General features: G+C 40.5%; 1 protein-coding gene across 1 annotated transcript; it reads right to left on the reverse strand.

Moving 5' to 3' along the window:
• Positions 1-17,199, reverse strand: LTV1 (LTV1 ribosome biogenesis factor). The gene is made up of 11 exons (XM_006075196.4): positions 16,984-17,199; positions 15,871-16,002; positions 14,832-15,005; positions 8,568-8,655; positions 5,274-5,415; positions 4,661-4,916; positions 2,506-2,633; positions 1,479-1,618; positions 933-985; positions 544-744; positions 1-410 (listed from the first exon to the last, which is right to left on the reverse strand). The coding sequence occupies exons 1-11, from the start codon at positions 16,984-16,986 to the stop codon at positions 300-302; spliced, it is 1,428 nt and encodes a 475-aa protein (XP_006075258.4). The 5' UTR covers positions 16,987-17,199; the 3' UTR covers positions 1-299.
• Between the last annotated feature and the right edge of the window lie 4,265 nt (positions 17,200-21,464).

Raw genomic sequence — 21,464 nt, forward strand, 5'->3', positions numbered from 1 at the left:
TTTAAGTTATGAAGACATTTTTCCTTTAATTTATCCAAACATTTCATGTCCAATGTCATTTATTTAAGCAAATTTAAGGCCATAATATTAAATTCTAAAATATTACAATATTTACAAGACAGTTGGCAGAGAACACTTGATGATATAAATACAAATACCATACTGTTTGTTTTTTAAAAAATACCTGCCAATAAAAATGGCAGACTGAACAGTTTTCTCTCTTTGAAGATCCTCGTTCATTTTTTAACATAAAGAGAAGTCCCTAATGGGGAAAGCACCTTATCTTTAATGTTCCACTATCATAGCTTTAGACCCTCAACATTCTTCTTCAAGTTCAGCAGCTCTTTTTCCTGCCTTCTTTTCTCCAGTTTGAAGGCTAATTTGTTAGCTTTCTTCTCCACTCTCCGTTCCTGTGCGAGAAAATGTTCATGTTATTCAAATCTTCACGCTGATGTGGACTAACTTTACGAAAGAAACTCCCCATGACCATACCTGCCCTGCCCCAGCTCTTTCTAATTCTCACATCTGAGAAGATTATTTTACCTTGCGCTCTTCTTTGATAGCTTGCTTTCGTGCTCTTTTGTCCTCTTTGCTTTCACTTTTAGAACGTGGTTGGGTTGACATCTTAGGGAGATCACTGTTATTAATCATCTGCACTCGTTCAACTTGCTTTGCTGTGAGTCCTTTCTTAGGTAAGACATTGAGAGGTATTCCTGTTTTAGAAGATAGTCGGATTTGTTTGGGCTGCAAGAAAGATAAAATGAAATTGGGTTATTTTCCACTCCTACTAAAAAACAGCTCACTAATGGCACATTTTGTTGCTTTTCATAATGGCACTGAAAGCCACAAAGAGGTAAAGCCCTGAGAAAATAATCTGTACGCTCCACTCCCTACACTGCATACTTCAAACAGCTCAGAACACTATGCCTTACCTTTGGTTGGTATTTGATAAGTTGTGGATGGTTATATAAATTTGAGTATGTACCTTAAAAAAAACACAAACACACAAAAATCATGTATTAACAAGTTCCCTTTCAGTTCAGCAAAAACATTACCAAGTTCCTCCTATATTCTTCAGTGTTTTCACAGTTCAAAATAACAATGGTGTCTGCTATATTTTTAAATACTTCGATTTACAACTAAGTAACTGAAATGAATAGTCACTGAAAGGACTGATGCGGAAGCTCCAAATCTTTGGCCACCCGATGTGAAGAGCTGATTCACTAGAAACGACCCTGATGCTGGGAAACACTGAGGACAGGAGTTTGAGCAAACTGAGGGAGATGGTGAGGGTTCAGGGAAACCTGGTATGCTGCAGTTCCAGGGGGTTACAAAGAGTCAGACACCACTTAGTGACTGAATAAAAACAAACTGAAATATTTCCCCAAAATATGTACTTTTCCAAAAAATCAATGTACTCAATACTTTAAAATTACTATCCTACTTTCAGCAGTGAAACGGATACTTAAGATACTTACTGCAAATAGATTCACAATCCCACTTTTCTTTGGCTTCTTCAAGAACTACAGTAACAATCTCTTCCTCCTCAGACCCATCTAGCTCATTCACTGGCAGGTCCTGATCCTCCAAGGGTTCAAGAGTATTCAGTTTTACACAACTTTTGGTTGAGTTTTCCAAAATGAAGATAGAGGAGGGGGAAAAAAATACCACTTATTATTACACTATATGTTACTGAAACTGCACTAAAGAGCTAAGGAAACAACAGCCTTTTTTCAAATTCACAAACTCATTTGCCCCATCTGTTACTTACTGTCACAATTAGCTCTATCCAGCCTTGCACTTCCCCCGTCATTCTGCTGACAGGAAGGAAAAACCTATCTGTATCTTTACACAGTTTTAGCACATTAAACAAGATCGAAGTTTTCCTATATAACATTATCTTTTTTAAAGCCTTGAAAAGCATTAGCCCATCTGTCTCATGAAAGTATTAAAATAACTCAAAAAATGTAACCCTTGTCCTGCACTGGGATCTACCTATGATAGTCATCAGGCAACACAGACCTTTTGAGCAGATGTAAACACTGCATTAGTTTCTCTCAGAGAAATCACCTTGATGTGGATGATGATTTACCAAACGTTCGGCTAGGAAGTTATGCTAATCAGGTTGAAGAGACAAACTCTGATCTACTTCTCAGAACACCTTTTCATGAAGATGAAGAGTATATATACTGAGAAGTCAGAATGATTCTTCAGCCGAAGAGGCTAGAAGCACCATATCCTCCAAGTGCATGTGACCTTGTACTTTGACCCTGTTATTCCATTATGACTCTCAGGTCAAAGCTACAGAAAGTGGTTCTCAGTGTTTCCACTTACTGTTATATTCAGCTTCAGGACTCTTAATAGCAAAATATGAGCAAAAGGTTAGGGAAAATGTATTATTTTCAAAATATGGATTCTGACTGAATAATTTCTGAGATTCTGCTGTGCAATTACAGACTATTTGAAAATGAAAACAAGCAAGAAGTCAAAGAAAAGTCACCATACTTCTCTGCCTTCTCTTTATAGTAGTCATTCAAAACTTCCTCTAAGCGATTACTGTCTACTTGAATGGAACCTTCCAGTTCAGCATTATCCAGAGCTCCAATTTCATCATCATCATATTGCTCATAAAACTTGAATGTAAAGAGAAAACATAACATGAAAAGTGAATGTGAAGACTATAGCATTTAAATGTTAATTTTACATTTTACTTCTGTACAACATTTAAGTGCTACCATGAGATCACAACTACTAATCAAGTATTAGGAGAGATTTAGCACCATAATAATACAATGTGGAAGACATTCTACTCAGCATTCTAAAACTGACATCAAGACTGAAAATAGGCTTTCATTCAACATGAAAATGACCACTGATTTAAGAGAAAACGCCTACACAATGGGAGAAAATATTTGCAAATGTTAAGATCGTTAAGAGGTTAATACACAATATACATAAACAGTTCATAAACTCAACATCAAAACAAAAAAAAAAGCCCAAATAATCTGATTAAAAATGGGCAGAAGACATAAACAGACATTATTCCAAAGAGGAAATGCAGATGGTCAACAGGCCATAAAAGATGTTCAAAACTGCCAATTAGCAGGGAAATGCAAACCAAAACCACAATGTGGTCTCACCTCATACCTGTTTGAATGGCTATCAGAAACAATAAAAATAACAAATACTGGTGAGGATGTGGAGAAAAGGGAATCCTTGTACACTGTTGATAGGAATGCAAATAGGTATAGCCAATGTAGAAAACACTATGGAAGCTTCTCAAAAAACTAAAATAGAATTACCATTATGACCCAGCAATTCCACCTCAGGGTATATATTTGAAAGAAACAAAAACACTAACTTGGAAAGATATGTGTATCCCAATGTTCACAGAAGCACTATTTATAATAGCTAAGGCATAGAAGGAACCTAAGCACCCATCAACAGATGAATAAAGATGCGGTATGTGTATACCCATGTATAAACACACACACACAAGAATACTACTCAGACATAAAAAAGAATGAAATTTTGCCATTTGCATCAACATGGACGGACTTGAAGGGTATTATGCTAAGTGAAAGACAAATACTGTATGATATTGCTTCTATGCAGAACCTAAGAAAATGCAATCAACTAGTGAATACAAAAAAGACTCAATACGGAGTACAAACTAGTGGTTACCAGTGGAGAGGGAAAGGACGAGGGGAAAACAGGGGAAGATTAAGATGCATAAACTATTAGGTATAAAATAAGGACATACTGTACAACATGGGAGAATATAGCAAATATTTTACAACAACTATAAATATTTTATAATAAATATAAATGGAATATAATCTTTAAAATTGTGAATCACTATACTGTACACCTGTTATTTATACAACATTGTATATCAATTTAATTTTTAAAATGAAAGGCAGTTATTCTGTTCAGCTTGAACAAATCCTAGGCAGAAATCTTTACCTCAGAATATTTCAGATACTTCCATAGTCACTGATTATGCAAGCTAATAGATTGTGTAAATAAACGGTGTTAATGCACAAATTTCACTCTTTGTTTAGATGATGTTTACTGTATTATTCAAATGCTGTAAACACTGTCAGGCTTTGTGAAAGAATTAAGCAAGGGGTGATGTAACTCCTGAAAAGTGAGGTTATTAGTAACAGTTTGCCTATTTCTTGGAGAAAAGAGGGAAATGAATACTCACTGAAAAGGCAAAGTTAGAACCTTTATCTTAGGTATTTCCTTGAAGGAATTTATTCATCATTTACTTAACAGTCTGAATTCCTGACATATGCCAGATACCATATTAGGTCTTGGGATATAACAGTAAGAAAAACACTTAAAAAAAAAAAAAGAAAAGGGAAAATGGAATTTTGTTTATGCCCAGGCCAATGCTTGAAGACAGCATACTCTTAGAGATTAGGATCAGAGAGGTTCAGAATCAAATTATCAGATTCTACGAGGGATGTCAGGAGGTTTGATCAGTCACTTTCTGACTTAAACACATTCTTTCCAGAATGAAAACGGGCCATTTTGTGATCTGTTATTAAAAGACACAGTCTGCTTCTAACACTGAAAATTCTAGCTTTGGGTTCCAATGTCATAATGTGTACTAGGAATTGGTGTTAAAAGGCTCCCCATTTGGAAACCTTACCTTTTCAAACCTCTCATCATGTAGGGTCAGCTGTTCATTCCTCCTCATAACTGAGGACGTCAAGGAATACTCAGTAAAGCGACTTTTTGTTTCCTCTTCCCAGAAGAAGTGATTTTCTACAGTCCCAAGAGGTTTTCCAGGGGCAGACATATCCTCATCTGATGAGCCTGCATGGTCATATCCATCATCATCACTACCTCCTTCCTTCTCATCATCCACATCTTCCCACTCACTGTCATCTTCAGCCTCAGATTTCCTAAAGTCAGAGCCATAAATTAACTGTCAAAACAACTTGAAAAACAACAGAACCAAATGACTTTACACAAGTAAAATTTGAGGGTATTTCAGGCAGGATCCTTGTTTAGGCAAGAACAGCTGTGCTGCTTGACCTGTATGATTTGGTTGGAAAAGTAATGAACTAGCAATCAAGCGACTTGGACTTTAGCCCCATCTATTGATGGCTTGTAGGGATCTCAAGTCTTACATTTCCTATCCTAAAATGAGAAGACTCAGACTAAATGCTCTCAAAGGTCTCTTCCAGCTATAACTAATGGTTATAGACCTATGGAAGCAACAGTCAGGGCATTCCTGCTTCAAAACAAACCACACATACTGTATCTCCATTCCCTCTTCCTCTTCTGTTGGCTTATTGGCCTGAAGAATGAAATCATCTTCAAGTAAATTATCCGGATTATCAAAATCAAAATCATCATCAAGAGCTGCAACAATGTCAGGATCAAAATCTAACCGAGGTCCTAGAAGGAAAACAAAAATTGAGCAGTAATTCCCAAGAAAGCATGATTCATTCACTTAACTAATATAATTCGGCAGCTATTACATGCCTGACTCTATATACTGAGGATAAAACTGTGATTAAAATTTTTAAAAGTTCAGGAATAAAAACATAACTGCAAGAAAATTTAAAAAATAAAAAGTCCCTCTGGTTCGAATACCCACTGGTAAAACACAGATCTAAAATATTAAGCTGTGTCTATTTAGAAAAATTCAAACCTTTTACCCGCAGGAAAAAATTGGGCTTTAAATTCACCTGTTAGAAGAAACAAATTGTTAGGCTGGTACAAAAGTAGTTGTGGTTTTGGACTGTGAATTTTAAATCATTATAACTAGGCTCAAACACATCTTTATTAATAGGAACCATTATAATCAACACATTTTTGCTAACGAGAAATAAGCTTATTTCTATAGTGTAAAAATCCATGATTCAGGATTCAATGAACTCCTCAGTTCAGTTCAGTCGCTCAGTCGTGCCTGACTCTTTGCGACCCCATGAATAGCAGCACGCCAGGCCTGCCTGCCCATCACCAACTCCCGGAGTTCACTCAGACTCACGTCCATAGAGTCAGTGATGCCATCCAGCCATCTCATCCTCTGTCGTCCCCTTCTCCTCCTGCCCCCAATCCCTCCCAGCATCAGAGTCTTTTCCAGTGAGTCAACTCTTCGCATGAGGTGGCCAAAGTATTGGAGTTTCAGCTTTAGCATCATTCCTTCCAAAGAAATCCCAGGGCTGATCTCCTTCAGAATGGACTGGTTGGATCTCCTTGCAGTCCAAGGGACTCTCAAGAGTCTTCTCCAACACCACAGTTCAAAAGCATCAATTCTTCGGCACTCAGCCTTCCTCACAGTCCAACTCTCACATCTATACATGACCACAGGAAAAACTATAGCCTTGACTAGACGGACCTTTGTTGCCAAAGTAATGTCTCTGAAAGCATTTTCTACATCCTATTGGTTGTGGAAGTATTTTCCCTGTAAAGTTGTTGAAACACTTGAAGAAGTGGTAGTCAGCTGGCGAGAGGTCAAGCGAATACGGCATATGAAGTACAACTTTGTAGCCCAATTCATTCAGCTTCTGAAGTGTTGATTGTGTGACGTGTGATCAAGTGTTGCTGTGGAGAACCAGGCCCATTCTGTGACCAATACTGGCTGCAGGCTTTGTAGTTTTTGGTGTATCTCATTGATTTGCTGAGCATACTTCTCAGCTGTAGTGGTTTTGCTGGGATTCAGAAAGCTGCAATGGATCAGGCCAGCAGCAGACCACCAGTGATGATGACCTTTTTTTGGGTGCAAGTTTGACTTTGGGAAGTGCTTTGGAGCTTCTTCTCCGTTCAACCACAGAGCTGGTCATCCCCAGCTGCTGTATCAAATCCACTTTTTCACTGTATGTCACAATCTGATCAAGAAATGGTTCACTGCTGCATACAATAAAAGACACTTCAAAACGATTTTTTTGAGTTTCAGTCAGCTCACAAGGCACCCACTTATCAAGCTTTTTCACCTTTTCAATTTGCTTCAAATGTCGAATGACAGTAGAATGGCCAACACCGAGTTCTTGGCAACTTCTTGTGTATCTCTAAGAGGATCAGCTTTGATGGCTGCTCTCAATTGGCCACTATCAACTTCTTCTCATCGGCCACTATGCTCCCTCATCTTCAAGGCTCTCGTCTCCCTTGCAAAACTTCTTGAACTACTACTGCCCTGTAAGTTGCTTAGCAGTTCCTGGGCCTAATGAGTTGCTGAGGTTGTGAATTGTCTCCACTGCTTTACGACCATGACCCAGTTTTGAACTCCAAAAATAAAAAAATCGCTCAAATTTGCTTTTTGTCAAACATCATTTCTACGGTCTAAAATAAACATGAAATGAACAGTAAGTAATAAGTCATTAGTATAAAAACACATAAAGCAGGAAATGCACATTAAAATGATGTATAACATAACCACTTTTGCTAAAGAATGGATTCCCATATCAAAGGGCAAAGTTCAACAATGCAAATCACAATTATTTTTGCACCAACCTAACAAATATCTGTAGCCTGTGAAACTCCTGTCTTTTCAGACTTTTTGTCTTTCCAGACTATGAGATTTTATCAAATCCCAATCTGTTTCTTTAGCTGTGTTCTTCTATATGTGAAAATATTAAGAGTCCTAGAAACACTTTCAAGTTCAAACCTGTAAACTGAAATGGCTTTCAACACCCTTCACAGAGTGGCCATTACTTGACCTCCAGCCTTGTTTCACATTAACCCTTACCCTTCATTCCAGGCCTACTACAGATAAAAGGTGTGCAGATTCCTATATTTATGCTTTTTCTTGGAATATCCTCTCTTCCCCATCCTACCCCATCTACCTACTTAAGTTCTAAGACATCAACCACGACATCTTTGGGGCTTCACAACACTTCATTCATTTGTACTATGATTGAAATTTCCCATTCTTTGTCTATCTTTCCCGCCTGATGATAATTAAGAGGTCAGAGACAATGTTTTTTTCTGATTTAACCCAAACTCGGTCATAGTGCAACTAAAAAATTTGCAGAATGGATTAAATGAATGAATGACACATGGCAAGTGTTGGTCAATAATTAAGGCAGTTTAGTAGGAAATATCAAACACCACATCTGTGGACTTCTGTTTGTTCATTTTAGTCCTGGTACTGCAAAAAAGAACCCAAACATTATTAGTTTTTGGTGTATCTAGAATAGACGGTACGATGGACTTCTATAAAATACTTCTCTACACTCTTGGGAGAAATTCTGAAAGCAAACAGATTAAGTATTTTCATGACTGCACCACATGAATGTAAGGCTAACTGACTTATCACTGTTTCCTTTGTGAGAAGTTAGGTCAAGGCTAAAATTCCCCTACTAGATCACCAAAAATAATTTCCCCACTTTTCTCTCCAAATAGGAACTTTAAAGATTAAGAATTTGATGGCAATAAAGAGACACTGATCACAGTTACCCTTCCTAATTTAATGATCTCTAATCTGAATTCAAACACATCTCAATTGTTCCAACACTTTATCAGGTACAGAAAAACTTTGTATCGTTACTATATGTTGCTTTTTGTAAAATACAGCTCTGTCCTCTTGAAGTTAAAATTATACATACCTGAAACAGGAGCTGCTTTATTTAACAATCCAACATCTTCCTCAAACTCTGATGCAAACACTGAGGAAGGCAACTTAATTCCACTGGTCTTGAAAAAATAAATTATGCAATGGTTAGATTTATTTAGAAATACTTTTGAACTACTAAGAGTTGAAGTGCCCCCCGAATTCATGTCCATCCAGTTCAGAAAGTGACCTGGTTGGAAACAGGTTCCTCATAGATGTAATTAGTTGAGATGAGATGATACTGGATGATGATGTGTCCTTATAAGGAGGCCACGCAAAGACAATAAGACTCACAGGGAGAAAGGCATATGAAGATGGAGGAAGACTGGAGTGCTATGCCTACAGGCAACAGAAAACTAAGGATTGCTGGCAACTACCAGAAACTAGGAGACAGGCACAAAAAGATTCTTCCTGTGAGGCCCCGAAAAGGAACAACCTTCCAAAAGTTTGCTTTCGGACTTCTTGTGACAGAATACATCCCCGTTGTTTTAAGCCACCCAGTGGTAATATGTGGTAATTTGTTACGGCAATTCTACTAACACAACCATATTCTGCATTGTCTCACTTATACTCCAGTTACCAATTTTGAACATGTATATCCCCATCATCTCAAAAGCAACTTCTCTGTAATACTTCACAAAACTTAATCTAGTATATCACTTCACTTAATCCTATCAACTCCATGAGTTGTCAGCATGTTTTAGTCAAACACAAGCTAAGAAAGGTTAAATGGCATGACTGCCTGAGACTAGTTAAGTGAGGTTTGGGGAATTCAAATCCTGGTCTCACAACTCCACTCTTCAAATTTCAAAACAAAATTAGTCTTTTCCTACCTAAACCAGAGGTAACGTCCTCATCTCTGGTATTGGCACAACTTTTCTCTGAGTTGGCTGCTTAAATCCTAGGAAGATCATAAATCACTGTTATCCACTCATTGTTTTGAACTTGTGCATACAGTTACTTCACATCTATTTTCTGGACACCATCTTACTCATGGCTAACCAGGGCACATATGACAGTTAGATGTTGCTTAATCTACATCTAGTCCAATCTTTTATTCAGTTCAGTCATTCAGTTGTGTCCAACTCTTTGAGACACCATGAACTGCAGCATGCCAGGCTTCCCTGTCCATCACCAACTCCCCGAGTTTATTCAAACTCATGTCCATTGCATAGGTGATACCATCCAACCATCTCATCCTCTGTCATCCCCTTCTCCCACCTTCAATCTTTCCCAGCATCAGGGTCTTATCAAACGAGTCAGTTCTTCACATCAGGTGGCCAAAGTATTGGAATTTCAGCTTCAGCATCAGTCCTTCCAATGAACATTGAGGACTGATTTCCTTTAGGATGGACTGGTTGGATCTCCTTGTAGTCCAAGGGACTCTCAAGAGTCTTCTCCAACACCACAGTTCAAAAACATCAATTCTTTGGCACTCAGCTTTCTTTATAGCCCAACCCTCACATCCATATGTGACTACTGGAAAAGCCATAGCTTTGACTAGTCAGATCTTTGTTGGCAAAGCAATGTCCCTGCTTTTTAATATGCTGTCTAGGTTGGTCATAACTTTCCTTCCAAGAAGCAAGTGTCTTTTAATTTCACGGCTGCAATCACCATCTGCAGTGATTTTGGAGCCCAAAAAAATAAAGTCTGTCACTATTTCCACCGTCTCCCCATCTATCTGCCATGAAGTGATGGGACCAGATGCCGTGATCTTCGTTTTCTGAATGCTGAATTTTAAGCCAACTTTTTCACTCTTCTCTTTCACTTTCATCAAGAGGTCTTTAGTTCTTCGTTTTCTGCCATAAGGGTGGTGTCATCTGCATATCTGAGGTTATTGATATTTCTTCCAGCAATCCTGATTCCAGCTTGTGCTTCTTCCAGCCCAGCGTTTCTCATGATGTACTCTGCATGTAAGTTAAAGGAACAGGGTGACAATATAGAGCCTTGACGTACTCCTTTTCCTATCTGGAACCAGTCTGTTGTTCCATGTCCAGTTCCAACTGTTGCTTCCTGACCTGCATACAGGTTTCTCAAGAGTCAGGTCAGGTGGTCTGGTATTCCCATCTCTTTCAGAATTTTCCAGTTTGTTGTAATCCATAGTCAAATACTGCCAGATTAAAACTCCTTGTCTACTCTGTGTGTCCAGATTCCTTACTGTTACTCAGTAATGGAACCTTCACATAAAATCAAGTCCAGTTCCTTACATTACGGACTAATTCAAAGTAATTTATGGAGCACACATGTGCTAGACACAATGACCCACAATACTACCTCATGTCCCTTCTTTCTGACTGGAATGATCCTACTCTCTTCAACAGACTCCACCCTTTTTATTGGCCAGCTCAGTTTCTTCGTTCTCCATGAAGCTCTTCTTGATTACTGTTCTGGAACTTTCCTGTGTCAACTCTCTCATTCTGCACACTGTACAATCTACTTCAACATGGGCTGGCAGATATTTTCTGACTGGTCCCTAAGCTTTAGTTTCATCTTTTCAACCACACAATTGATAATATAAGAGTCACCACAATGTGTTCTCTGCCCATGGACCTCAAAACTGTCCCATCCTCAGTCAAGGAGCAGGCAGGAAGCCAAGCTGCATATACTCACTGGCTCACAGACACAGCCTGCTGAAAGCCACTGAAGAGCACGAGTGCCTATGTAGTAAGCTGTCAGGGCTTCTAAAGAGTTTTTCAGGTGCATAAACATGGGCAAAGATCTCGCTCTCTGCTGTAGAATCCTATTTCTTAAAAGATTTACTGAGATATAGTTCACATATTACACAGTTCAGCCATTTAAACTGCATAATTTAATCATTTTGGTACATATTACAATAACTTTTTAAAAACTGTGGTAAAATATGTAGTTTTAAGACACTTTGTGATTATCTATCCTTGGACTCTGGGGTTAAAAAGAGGAGGATAAGCTTGTGCTTAATGAATTACCTTTGGAGAAAAGAATCATATATATAGAGTTTAGACAGTAATTACATTTTGGATAAAGGCCTGTGACTTTTTTAGAGGTTGCAACGATTCTGAATTGCTCTCTGCTGTGACAACACCTGCTTTGCTTCATGAAAAAATCAGGGACTGACCACACATTACTGATTTCTTCACTGCCTTTCTGTATTGCTTTACTTTCTGTTTTTAGGGCATATTCAGTACTCCTGGTTTACTCACTTTGGTTGTTTGTTACACATTACAGTAAGAAACACATAGGACCCATCCATATTTTTGCATCATGCTACTGAAAACCAATGGCACTTGTTTTTCCAACATAATTCACATATCCTTATAAATATCACCGAAGTGCCCTTCAATAGTCTTATTCTGTTAGAAGAGTTAATTAGTGGTTACTTTTATCCAAAATGAATTAAACAATCTTTTATTGGCCAATACAATTTAGCCGAAAGAATGTTAGGACTTCACAAAAATACACAGAACTGTACAAAAAAGATCTTCATGACCCAGATAATCACGTGATCATTCACCTAGAGCCAGATATCCTGGAATGTGAAGTCAAGTGGGCCTTAGAAAGCATCATTACGAACAAAGCTAGTGGAGGTGATGGAATTCCAGTTGCTATTTCAAATCCTGAAAGATGATGCTGTGAAAGTGCTGCACTCTCACTTTATGCCAGCAAATATGCCAGCAAATTTGGAAAACTCAGCAGTGGCCACAGGACTAGAAAAGGTCAGTTTGCCTTCCAATCCCAAAGAAAGGCAATGCCAAAGAATGCTCAAACTACCGCATAATTGCACTCATCTCACATGCTAGTAAAGTAATGCTCAAAATTTTCCAAGCCAGGCTTTAGCAGTACGTGAACTGTGAACTTCCAGATGTTCAAGCTGGTTTTAGAAAAGGCAGAGGAACCAGAGATCAAATTGTAAACATCTGCTGGATCATCGAAAAAGAAAGAGAGTTCCAGAAAAACATCTATTTCTGCTTTATTGACTATGCCAAAGCCTTTGACTGTGTGGATCACAATAAACTGTGGAAAATTCTGAAAGAGATGGGAATACCAGACCACCTGACCTGACTCTTGAGAAACCTGTATGCAGGTCAGGAGGCAACAGCTGGAACTGGACATGGAACAACAGACTGGTTCCAGATAGGAAAAGGAGTACGTCAAGGCTGTATATTGTCACTCTGCTTATTTAACTTATATGCAGAGTACATCACGAGAAACACTGGGCTGGAAGAAGCACAAGCTGGAATCAAGATTGCTGGAAGAAATATCAATAACCTTAAATATGCAGATAACACCACCCTTATGGCAGAAAGTGAAGAGGAACTAAAAAGTCTCTTGATGAAAGTGAAAGAGGAGAGTGAAAAAGTTGGCTTAAAGCTCAACATTCAGAAAACGAAGATCATGGCATCTGGTCCCATCACTTCATGGCAGACAGATGGGGAAACAGTGGAAACAGTGTCAGACTTTATTTTTTGGGGCTCCAAAATCACTGCAGATGGTGACTGCAGCCATGAAATTAAAAGATGCTTATTTCTTATAAGGAAAGTTATGACCAGCCTAGATAGCATATTCAAAAGCAGAGACATTACTTTGCCAACAAAGGTCCGTCTAGTCAAGGCTATGGTTTTTCCAGTAGTCATGTATGGATGTGAGAGTTGGACTGTGAAGAAAGCTGAGCACCAAAGAATTGATGCTTTTGAACTGTGGTGTTGCAGAAGACTCTTGCGAGTCCCTTGGACTGCAAGGAGATCCAACCAGTCCATTCTGAAGGAGATCAGCCCTGGGATTTCTTTGGAAGGACTGATGCTAAAGCTGAAACTCCAGTACTTTGGCCACCTCATTCGAAGAGTTGACTCACTGGAAAAGACTCTGATGCTGGGAGGGATTGGGGGCAGGAGGAGAAGGGGACAACAGAGGATGAGATATCTGGATGGCATCACTGACTTGATGGACATGAGTTTGGGTAAACTCTGGGAGTTGGTAATGGACAGGGAGGCCTGGCGTGCTGCGATTCACAGGGTCACAAAGAGTCGGACATGACTGAGCAACTGAACTAAACTGAAAACATTTATTACTTAGGATAAAGAAATTGAGCCACTTTCCCTCCTTCAATGGGTCCTTGGAAGGAAATGAGTCAATAAGATACATATTCTACTCTGGATATAACATGCTTGGGGAAGAAGGTGTAGAGAAATAGGTTCTGGTAAAGATGTGCTAATGGGGTGTATGGCCTCCCAAGAAAGCTACGACCTAGTGAGTGATCGATCATGTGAACAGTTATTAGTAATACCTCTTTGGTATAACATGTGGATGCCTAACCCTTTTGACTTTTCTTAAGCAAGAAGTTTTTCCAGTGAGCACTGGTTTTTCCAGTGGTCATGTAAGGATGTGAGAGTTGGACTGTGAAGAAAGCTGAGCGCCGAAGAATTGATGCTTTTGAACTGTGGTGTTGCAGAAGACTCTTGAGAGTCCCTTGGACTGCAAGGAGATCCAACCAGTCCATTCTGAAGGAGATCAGCCCTGGGATTTCTTTGGAGGGAATGATGCTGAGGCTGAAACTCCAGTACTTTGGCCACCTCATGCGAAGAGTTGACTCATTGGAAAAGACTCTGATGCTGGGAGGGATTGGGGGCAGGAGGAGAAGGGGATGACAGAGGATGAGCTGGCTGGATGGCATCACCAACTCGATGGACGTGAGTCTGAATGAACTCCGGGAGTTGGTGATGGACAGTGAGGCCTGGCATGATGCGATTCATGGGGTCGCAAAGGGTCGGACACGACTGAGCGACTGAACTGAACTAAGCAAGAAGTATGGACTGGAGGAGCTTATGATCACATCTTCCCCAAGGAAAAAGTCTAGACCATGACAGGACTGGAGATGAGAAGCAGCGGAAATTGATGCTCTTTGTATCTCTACTTTCTGTCTATAAACCCAATATATTCATCTTTTTTTTTTTAAGTGCCAAAAGTGATATAAAAGTTTCACAGGAAAATTTACTATACACTAATACTAAACTAAAAAGACGGACTTCTCTGGTAGTATAGTGGGTAAGAATCTGCCTGCCAATGCAGAGGATATGGGTTTGATTCCAGGTCTGGAAGATCCCACCTGCCGTGGGATCAGCTAAGCCCGTGCTTAGAGCCCATGAGCAGCAACTACTGAGCGCAGATTCAGCTCTCTAGCTGACACCATTTCTTGCCTCAAACAGTTACCTTGATTTAAAAGTGGTGGTTTACTCACTCACGGCCCCTCACACACACTCACACTCAAATTGCTAAAGAGTCTTACTGAAGTTACTAAAGGCTCTTCTCTCCCATCTCCCCTGTAAGGTGCGCTGAAGGGACTTGTGGGAATGAGCTCCGAGGGCCCAGACGGTTCCTTCAGATGCTGCAGGTAGTCATAGTCATCGTCAAAGAACACTCCATACTTCCTCTGCTCCGCTCGCCTTTCTTCATCTTTTATCTAGGATAATAAACAAAATGGACATAGTACCTGCTCCAAGGATAAAACCCAGGAACCTTCCAATGAGCACCGCTTTCAGAACATGGGGCAGATGACCCATGAACACTCTGGCTGATAGGAATGAGACAAAGACTTCTTGACAAACTCAGGAAACACAGGATGCCACATAAAATTAAAATGGAATGAAAACTGTTTCTCCTTCCATTAGATACTTCTGTGCAACAATTCAAGCCAAGAAACACACACACACTATTTTACCATGTTATGTGGAGAATTAAAAGACTAGGGCACACTGGAAGGTAAGTACAATTTCCTGAATTTATACGCAAAGAAACTTCTCAAGGCATAACACCAATTGGCTTTACAACAAAGCTAAATATGCCTGGGTTCCCCCATACTTCCTTCTGCATTACCCACACTTAACAAGTATACTCTGACTGATAATTACCAAATCAACCTCTTAAAAGATCCCTTGCATTTTCTAAAGCTAACTCATGAGTTTTACATTTCATGAGATGACCAGGAGGCAAAAATACAGTTTGTGGTTATGAAATGCCAATATCTCATGGAAAGCAAAGCCTGAGCATATGGTTGTGCCCTAAATAACACAATAAAGCATTGTTGCTGATGGATTAGTGAATATTTTCCATTACTCTACAAGACTGCTCACTTAAACATCTCCAATAAAAATATTCTCTCAATCAAAATAAACAGGCATGATGTAAAAATGAACATATTTACTGAGAATTAAATCACATATTTTGTTTCCCAGAAGATCAGTTATCTGAGAACAGCAGCTGACTAATATAATTAAAAACGGTCAACAATCCACCTACAAACTTACTGGCTATAGAACAGGACCTACCTTCTGTGTAGGCAACAGAACCCTCTGGGGTGCAGTCTCGTCTGCTGCTAAAGGATCTCTTTGGCTCCGGTGGACCAGGTGAAAAGACACAGCTTTCTTCTTCTCTATAAAGGGCTTTTTCTTCCTGTGAGGCTTCAAAGAAACAGAATCACAGTAATAAATCAGAAAAACAGCAAAAAACAGTTTATATCCCACACAGGCATCTTCAATAAGTTATGGAAAGGATCAACAGATTGTCAAAACCTGCACTTTCAGGGCAGGCAACATCAACTATGTTAAAAAAAAAAAACAAAAAACAAAAAAAAACTACCTTCCTTCAACAAACCTTTTTTGGGAGGTACTCCGTGCCAAACCTACTACAGGTGCTGGGAATATAGCAATGGGGAAGTTGAGGTTCCTGTTCTCCACAAGCAAATCACCGAGAACCGGGTTTCAGGTGAAGGCAAGCAAAACGAAACATAGGGATGGGTAACGACTCAACAGTTACTTTCAAGTGGGGGCCAGGGAAGGTCCCTCAGAGTCTGAACCAGAATGGTTCACACCACCACAGGAAAATCTGAGGAAGAGTTACAAGCAGGAGAAACACTTCCTGTACCAACTATTAATACCATGACACAACCGCTGAAGTTGAAATACAAGATTCACCATCGTTCTACCTTCTCGTTTCACCGCACAACCTCGAGTTTCTAAACTGAAAGATCATTCCAGTTGAGTAGGCCCAATCTTAGAAGCTCCTCTTTCCCTGAGTAGACAGATGAGCAGACACCTGCCACTGCAACGTCTGGAGAGAGGAGCAAACCCCTCTCCGCCTGACGTCACGGAGCACTGGGTGTCGCATCTGTGTGCCTTGTTGTAGGTTTTTAGGCCTCTAGGAGGGTAAAGGGTAGGCCATCCTCTTCTGTCTACTCCACAGGCACGCAAGGCCGTAGAAGCCCCACTCTAAACTGCAAACTATGCCCGCGGTGGTGAGGGTGACCCAAACCAGGACAATGGGCCAAAAGCCGCCTGCTTTCACCTTCGGACGTGCCATCCCAGTTCCAGGATGCAGAAGCCATCGGCTTAGGGGACCCAGCCTGGCCTCTGCCAAACCAGGGCGCCCCAACTCCTACTTACCATGCTTGCAGCCGCGCGGCACTCACGCCAAACAGGGACGACAGCACTCTCCTAGTCGGACGGAAGGTGACACGTTATCTCCCGAACGCCTCTGAGAATCAGCTCACCTCCCAGTCTTTGCTCCACTCCACACGTGCGGCTCCAGGAACCGGCTGGAAAACACTCAGCAGGCCATGGAAACGGACCAATCGCCGAAAGGCTGAAGGATCACGACCGGAAATTACGAAAAGCTCACGCCGGCTCAAGGATCGCGAGAAACTATTGGTGGGTGGGGCTGTTTCCACTCCCGGGAGGGCGGGTCTTTTCTGTCCGGAATTAAATCATCTGGGGAAGGGAGTCGTGGCCGCTTGTGCGATATCAGGCGCGAAAGGGGGTCGCTGTTTATGGGCGAACTTGCTTTTATATCGCCTTCTGCTCAGAACAGAAGCCACGGATCTAGCATCCCCATTGACAGTTGTATTTCCTGCCTATTCCTCGCCGTAAACAAGACAAACAGAACACACAAATAAACTACACAAAAGAAAGGTGGCCACTCTCCTGCGTCCTCGACGTTTCAAGTTCCCTTTTTGGGTGGGACGCAGAGCTGGTTGCCTTAGCAACGGAGGCTCCTCAGTTCAGTCGCTCAGTCGTGTCCTACTCTTTGCGACCCCATGGACTGCAGCAGGCCAGGTTTCCCTGTCCATCACCAACTCCCAGAGCTTACTCAAACTCTTGTCGATTGAGTCTGTGATGTCATCCAACCATCTCATCCTCTGTCGTCCCCTTCTCCCACCTTCAGTCTTTCCCAACATCAGGGTCTTTTCAAATGAGTCAGTTCTTCACATCAGGTGGCCAAAGTATTGAAGTTTCAACTTCAGCATCAGTTCTTCCAATGAATATTCAGGACTGATTTCCTTTAGGATGGACTGGTTTGATCTCCTTGCAGTCCAAGGAACACTCAAGAGTCTTCTCCGATACCACAGTTCAAAGCATCAGTTGTTCGGTGCTCAGCTTTCTTTATGGTCCAACTTGCACATCCATACATGACTACTGGAAAAACCAAAGCTTTGACTAGACAGACCTTTGTCTGCAAAGTAATGTCTCTGCTTTTTAATATGCTGTCTAGGTTGGTCATAACTTTTCCTCCAAGGAGTAAGCATCTTTTAATTTCATGGCTGCAGTCACCATCTACAGTGATTTTGGAGCCCCCCAAAATAAAGTCTCTCACTGTTTCTCTTGTTTCCCCATCTATTTGCCATGAAGTGATGGGAGAAGATGCCATGATTTTAGTTTTCTGAATGTTGAGCTTTAAGCCAACTTTTCACTCTGCTCTTTCACTTTCATCAAGAGGCTTTTTAGTTCCTCTTCACTTTCTGCCATAAGGGTGGTGTCATCTGCATATCTGAGGTTATTGATATTTTCTCCCGGCAATCTTGAGTCCAGCTTGTGCTTCATCCAGTCCAGCATTTCTCATGAAATGGGGCCTTGCTATTCTAGGCAGCACTTAGGCTTAATCAGGTCATTATTTTCCACTTAATGAACTGTGTTCAAACATCCAGTTAACAACCCTTCCCCCCAACTCTGTTGACAGTCGAGGCATTCAGACTAATATATTCAGAATCTCTTTGGTGTTTGCATACCTTAGCTTAGGAGGTGGAAACTAATGTTTTTTCTTTTTCAAGCTATCCCTAAACATTTGGTCATAGTTTAAGCAAAGGCTATAAGCATATCTACTTAGGGCTTCCCTCTTAGCTCAGTAGGTAAAGAATCTGCCTGCAGTGCAGAAGACTAGGGTTTGATTCCTGGGTCGGGAAGATCCCCTGGAGAAAGAAATGGCAACCCACTACAGTATTCATGCCTGGAGAATCCCATGAACAGAGGAGCCTGGCAGACTACAGTCCATGGGGTCACAAGAGTCAGGCACAACTTAGCAACTAAACTACCACCACCATATCTACCCATCACCACCACAAGATTTCAGATGGGTGCTGGCCCACTCTCAGAGCTTTTCCTGGGCAAAAGAGGATGGTAGTGTAGTCTTTTATCAGCAGGCCTTGCTTCAAATTTGTATTTCCTCTTCCCAATTTCTGGTGCCTTTCCAAAGTCTAATTTTCCTTGAATTGTGTCTTTATATCCTACCTATGGTGGTGCAATGGTAAAGAACCCGACTGCCAATATAGGAGGTGCAAGAGACATGGGTTCCATCCCTGGGTCAGGAATATCCCTTGAAGGAGGAAATGGCAACCCACTCCAGTATTCTTGGCTGGAAAATTTCATGGACAGTAGAGCCTGGCAGGCTATAGTCCATGGGGTCACAAAGAGTTAGACATATCTGAGCATTACAATTATAAATTTCTATGGAATATTATACTTTTATTACAGTAAAAATTACAGACAATTTAGGATCATAGAACTTGTGTTAGAATAATGCTTTGTAACAGGGATACTATCAATACAGAACACTCCTATGTGCTTCACATTCAATATAATTAAGCTTCATGAGTGAAGGTTTTGTTTTGATCTGTTTTGTTTACTACCTTATCTATCTTCAGGACCTCAAATAGTGCCTGGCGGGTACACTCAATAAATACTTGTTTAAATGAAGTAACATTCTGACACTTTACCTGAATTATCTTAGATCTTCCTGACCATAGCACTATGAAAGAGGTACTATTATAAACAGTAAGTCAAAGCAAGTCAAATCAGAATTGGATGGGTTTGCTTGTCTAAAAACATGCATCCTTTTTCACTGAAGCACAAATTTCCCCCTGTAATATTGAATAATAATAGTAATATACTTGGTAAACTAGCTGAAATTGGTTTCTGGCCTTTGTTTTACTCTTATTGTGTAACCTGGGGCAAGACACCTTCAGTTTACTGACCCGAATGTTAAATGGGATGAGAATATTAGCACTTACCCCATGGGATCGTTGTTAAGTGAGAAACCACACATGAAATGCATGGACCTGTGCATGGCTTGTGATCATTGCTCCATGAAGGTGAGCAAACGTTCTCATCTCAGCTAAGTGCAGTTATTTACCTATCGTCATTGTCGCCTTAGAATCGCCAGCTCCTGCCTTCAGCATCTGAGATCTGTCAGTGAGTATGTTCTTTGCCTCACTTCACATTCACATCATAGGAATCTGTAAGCTTGCATCTTGACCCAAACTATCAGCTTCCTGGAATCCTAATCCTTTTGCTTTCCTTTCATTTCTGGTGCCTTTCATGTCACTTAAATTACATGCATAGATTTTTTTACTTGCTTCTAGTCCATAGTAATTGTATGTTCTTTAAAATTCTTTTTAACTGCACATTGATATCGCTTGCTTTCTGCTTACTGACTCCCATTCTTAGAGTCACAAGTACATACATTTCATTGGTGAATACACTTTGGAAATACTGATCCAAATTAATTTTCTTTACTGTATCTTTCCAATTATAAAATGATTTTTGAGTGTTCTTTGGTACGTTTCAGTTGTGTTCAAAGCACTCAGATGATGTGTAAATGAAATGATTTTATAGTCTTGGAGACAAAGGTGATGGAGACAGGTGATGAAGAAATAGTTTATTAAAATTTCATTGTAGTACTTTCTTAATAGTCTTAGGCCACATTGTCTGCGGGGGTGTTTTTATCCTTTTCCACAACTTCCGTTACATGTGCTGATGAGTCTCATCTTCCTCTCTATAGCCCAGACCTTTTCCCTGACTTTCAGAGTCATGGATCCAACTGTACATCTATTGGCATATAGCTGTAGATGCTAACCTTTCATAACTGAATAAATACTCTAGAGAGAAAAGAACTGGCATTTTCAGTGCTTGTTTACCTAATGGTGTGTTCCTGGATGAACTTTTAACTTTGGTTGGCCCAAGTCAGACAATCTGGAATAGGGAGTCCTCAACGCAGAAAATAATTTGCCCCTATTTGTTCTTCTTGGAGAAGGCAATGGCACCCCACTCCAGTACTCTTGCCTGGAAAATCCCATGGATGGAGGAGCCTGGTAGGCTGCAGTCCATGGGGTCGCTAAGAGTCGGACACGACTGAGCGACTTCACTTTCTCTTTTCACTTTCATGCATTGGAGAAGGAAATGGCAACCCACTCCAGTGTTCTTGCCTGGAGAATCCCAGGGACGGGGAAGCCTGGTGGGCTGCCGTCTATGGGGTCACGGAGAGTCCGACATGACTGAAGTGACTTAGCATAGCATAGCATTTGTTCTTCTGGGTATACTCAGCAGTTCAAATTCAAGCCATAAATGATCCTTTCCCACAGTTTAATAAGTTTGTTACCTCTTTAGTTCAGTCCCTGATTCCTTTGAAATCTTGGTCATTGCCTCACTGAGTCTTCTCCAAACTTTATTAATCTTGCTACCATATTACTCTTTCTTAAAGACAACTCTCATATTATTCTGACTCAGAATTTTCCAATGAGTCTCCTCTGCCTATTCAATACCTCCCAGAGGCCTTAGTCAGTCCTCAAGATCTTCTGCAGTTTCACCACAGACCA

This window comes from Bubalus bubalis, chromosome 10 (genome assembly GCF_019923935.1).
Source record: "Bubalus bubalis isolate 160015118507 breed Murrah chromosome 10, NDDB_SH_1, whole genome shotgun sequence".
NCBI classification, from domain to species: domain Eukaryota; kingdom Metazoa; phylum Chordata; class Mammalia; order Artiodactyla; family Bovidae; genus Bubalus; species Bubalus bubalis.